Source organism: Nicotiana attenuata, chromosome 7 (assembly GCF_001879085.1).
Source record: "Nicotiana attenuata strain UT chromosome 7, NIATTr2, whole genome shotgun sequence".
Classification (NCBI taxonomy): Eukaryota; Viridiplantae; Streptophyta; class Magnoliopsida; order Solanales; family Solanaceae; genus Nicotiana; species Nicotiana attenuata.
Window position 1 is genome coordinate 82,255,601 of NC_031995.1, and position 4,498 is coordinate 82,260,098.

Genomic DNA, 4,498 nt, shown 5'->3' on the forward strand with positions numbered 1-4,498 from the left:
CACGCCAAAAGTACATGTCATAACATTCGCAACTTGTCAACATTCGACGAAACTTATTTTCTTCAATTCATTTAGCTTCTAAGCTTTCCAACACTCTTGGTGCTTGTTATCCATGATCTTAAAGATTTGTAACCTCCAAGGTAACATGATTAACTTACTTTATGTACTTTCAAATATAATCTCATTTCTGAGCTTACATCAATTGACTTACGACGTACTCTCATGTATGAAACATGGGGTGTAACACCCTATGTACTCAATAAGTAACAAAGCTAACATTGGGCTGAAAGCAGTGACGAGCTCGAAAGAAAAGTCAGTGTCCAATATCAATAGTCAACAACAACTCAAGATATAATGAAGATAGTAAAAGTAAGTAACTCAAAAATATCATGTTCAACTCGTTCGCAATTACGATAATTTAGACTTGCTTTCCAAGTATGACAATTAAAGCCCAAATCTTTCACCGAGATTTCTGAAATGTGAGTTTTATTAAGGAAGTGATTTCCCAAACTTACAATAACAGATAAGACATTTAACTTACCATCTAGCATTAGAAAAATACATCTCTATGCCTACATGTCAAATATACATGTCAAGTCAATAACATCACAGTGAAACCATCAGGTATAATCACACTCAGCGCGCTCATGGTTCCTGGCAAAAGTGCCCCTCACAATCATGCACACAACCACACTTAGCATTGTACGGATGCCTGACACAAATACCCCTCACCAAAGCATATATATAACCTTGTTCCAGTGCTCAATGAGAATACCAGACTCCGGTTGGTCATATCCTTGCCCAACTGCTAATCAATATCATATAGTCCAATAGTGGGGCTTGGTGCACGTGTCGCCACTAGCCAGTAAAACTTAGCCCAATATAGGCCTGACGTACACGTTACCTCAAAATCAATACCAAATCGGCTCTATAGCCCACGCTAATTCATTAACCATACACATCTCACAGTACGCAGTTCAATAATACTACACATATGAGGCATCAACAACATGTGAGAAATCAAAATAAGAATGTACTGAGATGGAGATGTCATACACGGATATAACATCATGACTGGGAGTATGTTTACAATTAAGTCAAGCAACTCAAAATAGCAAGAGTAACCCTATCATGTCTCAAACAAATAAGCACATTGCATAGACATGATTCGAACATGAATCATAGATCAAATAATCATACAAGTAGAGAGAACACAGGTATAACGAGGCATGATAGCAAACAAGTCTCATAGTAGTCTAAAATCCACCCGCATCATGAACACCTCGGTGCACGCACACACGCCTGTCACCTAGCACATGCGTCACCTCCAACAGATCTCAAATATCATAGTTCTCAAGGATAATTACCCTCAAAGCCATGTTTAGATATGTTATTTACCTCAAAACGTGGGAATCAATACTAAAAAAAGCCCTTCCCACGCGAATCAACCTCCAAACGACTCGAATCTAGCCAATACAACTTAATATCATCAATAAGAGACATAGAAAACAATTCCAAATGATAAAGCTAAGATCTTAAATCAATTATGCAAAGTCAACCCGAAGGTCAACCCTGGGCTTGTACCCCAGAACCCGACAAAACTCATAAATTTTGAATATCTATTCTATTAGGAGTCCAAATATATGTGTTTCAAAGAATTACAACCTCAACTGGACCATTAAATCATTAATTCACACTCTCCAAAACAATAGTCCAAAAACCCCCAAATCCCACCTTTAATTATTACAAATTAAGTGCAATATTCTAAGGATAGTCAATATCTAACAACAAAATCAAGTAAGGATTACTTACCCCTTCAGCTGTGATGAAAATTCCTCCAAAAATCGCCCCTAGGCGAGCTCCACAACTCCCAAAATGAGAAATAACCAAACCCTTCGAAATATAAAACCTTCTAGTGATTCCGCGTCTACGGACACTTAACCGCATATGCGGTACCACTTCTGCGGTAAAAAGGACCGCACCTATGATCCTCTCTTGGATCCTCACATCCTGCATCTGCTGTCACCCAACCGCATCTACGCCTCCAACAACTCGAATGCCCCTTCGCATCTGCGTCCCATCTTCCGCATATGCGGAACTAGCTCTCAAGCTCCTCCTTCTCATATGCAATCAAAAATTCCATAGATGCGATGGCGCATCTGCGCACCCCTAACCGTAAGTGCGATTGCACGAGACCTGAAACCTTAAGCCAAGTTCTACTTAGCCAAAATGATCAGAGACTCATCTAAAACACAACTGGGCCCCCCGGATCCCGTCCAAACACACCAACCAATCCCAAAACATAACACGTACTTACTCGAGACCTCAAATCATACAAAACAATATCAAAACAACGAATCACACCTCAATTCAAGCCTAATGAACTAATAACCTTTCAAACCTCTATAACTCATGCCAAACCGTATTCAATCAACTCAGAGAAGTCTCAAATGACACAACGGACCTATTCCAACTCTCGAAACTACAATCCAAACCCGATATCAACAAAGTCAGCTACCGGTCAAACTTATGAACCTTCCATGCCTTTTTCATTCCAACTTTGGCCAAAAAGCACTGAATCAACCTATGAACCTCCAAATCTAAATCCGGACATAGACCTAAGTCCAAAATCACCACACGAAGCTATTGGACCATCAAAACACTATTATAGAGTCGTCTACACAAAAATCAAACTTCGGTCAACTCTTACAACTTACGCTTCCAACCATGGGACTAAGTGTCGCAATTCAATCCAAAACTTTCTGGAAACCAAGACGACCACCCCCGCAAGTCACATAACTATAAGTAGACATATGAAAAGTATCAAATAGAGGAAATGGGGCTAAAATACTCAAAATGACCAGCTGAGCCATTACATTCTCCCCCTCTAAAATAAACATTCGTCCTCGAATGAGACTAGAATCATACTTGGAGCCTCAAAAAAGTGACGATATCTGCTCAGGATCTTCTATTCGGTCTCCCAAGTAGCCTCCTCGACCGGCTGACCTCTCCAATGAAACTTCACCGATCCTATATTTTTTGACCTCAACTTTCGAACCTGCCGGGCCGAAATGTCCACCGGCTCCACATCATAAGTCAATTCCTCATCCAACTGCACCGTACTGAAGTCTAATACATATGATGGATCCCCATTATACTTCCAGAGCATGGAAACATGAAGCAATAGGTGAACTCTCGATAGACTAGATGGCAAGGCAAGTCTGTAGCCCACCTCTACAACTCTCTCAAGCACATCAAAAGGCCCAATATACAGAGGCCTCAACTTGCCCTTCATCCTCAACCTAATCACACCCTTCATGGGAAAAACTCTGAGTAGAACCTTCTCGCCTACCATAAATGCAATATCACGACCCTTCCAGTCAGCATAACTCTTTTGCCTGGACTGCACTGAATGAAGCCGCTCCTGTATCAACTTTACCTTCTCCAAGGCATCACAGACCAAATCAGTTCCCAACAAACTAGCCTCCCCAGGGTCAAACCAACCAATGGGAGAATGACACTTCCTCCTATAAAAGGCCTCATAAGGAGCCATATGGATACTCGACTGATAACTGTTGCTTTAGGAAGAATCTACTAATAGAAGAAACTGATCCCATGAACCGCCGAAATCAATGACACTGGCACATAACGTGTCCTCCAAAATCTAAATAGTGCGTTCGGGCTATCCGTCCTTTTGGGGATGAAATGCTATGCTCAACTCGACCTGTGTGCCTAACTCTCGCTGCACTCCTCACTAAAAATGCGATATAATTTGAGTGGATCAATCAGAGATAATAAACACAAACATACCATGAAGGCAAACAATCTCAGGAATGTAAATCTGAGCCAGTTGCTCTGAAGAGTAAGTAGTCATGACTGGAATGAAGTGTACAGACTTGGTCAGTCTGTCCACAATGACCCATATTGCATCGAATCTCCTCAAGGTCTGTGGAAGCCCAAATACAAAATCCGTAGTGATATGCTCCCACTTCCACCCCGGAATATCTAACCTCTAAAGCCAACTACCCGGCCTCTAATACTCGTACTTCATCTGCTTACAGTTTAAACACTGAGCAACATACTCAACAATATCCTTCTTCATCATCTACCACCTATAGTTTTGCCTCAAGTCTTGGTAGATCCTTGCGGCACCCGAATGAACAGAATACCGCGAGCCATGGGCCTCGTCAAGGATTAATTCTTGCAACCCATCCATATTCGGAACACAGATCTGACCCTGTAGCCTCAATACCTCATCATCACCAATATTATCCCCCTTGGAATCCCTGTGCTGCATCGTGTCCTATAGGACAAGCATGTGGGGATCATCATACTAACATGCCCTATTACGCTCAAAGAAATACGACCGTAAAATCACGCAAGCAAGAACTAGGCTAGGCTCCGAAACATCCAACCTCACGAACCTGTCGCACAAAGCCTGAACATCCAAAGTTACCGGTCTCTCCCCAACTAGAATGCAAGCAAGACACCCCGTGCT

The 4,498-nt window shown here is 41.8% G+C and overlaps 1 protein-coding gene across 1 annotated transcript; it reads right to left on the reverse strand.

Annotated features, from left to right (window-relative positions):
• Positions 2,969 to 3,553, reverse strand: LOC109230197. The gene has a single exon (XM_019395722.1). It carries the CDS (start codon positions 3,551 to 3,553, stop codon positions 2,969 to 2,971), a length of 585 nt encoding a protein of 194 aa, XP_019251267.1.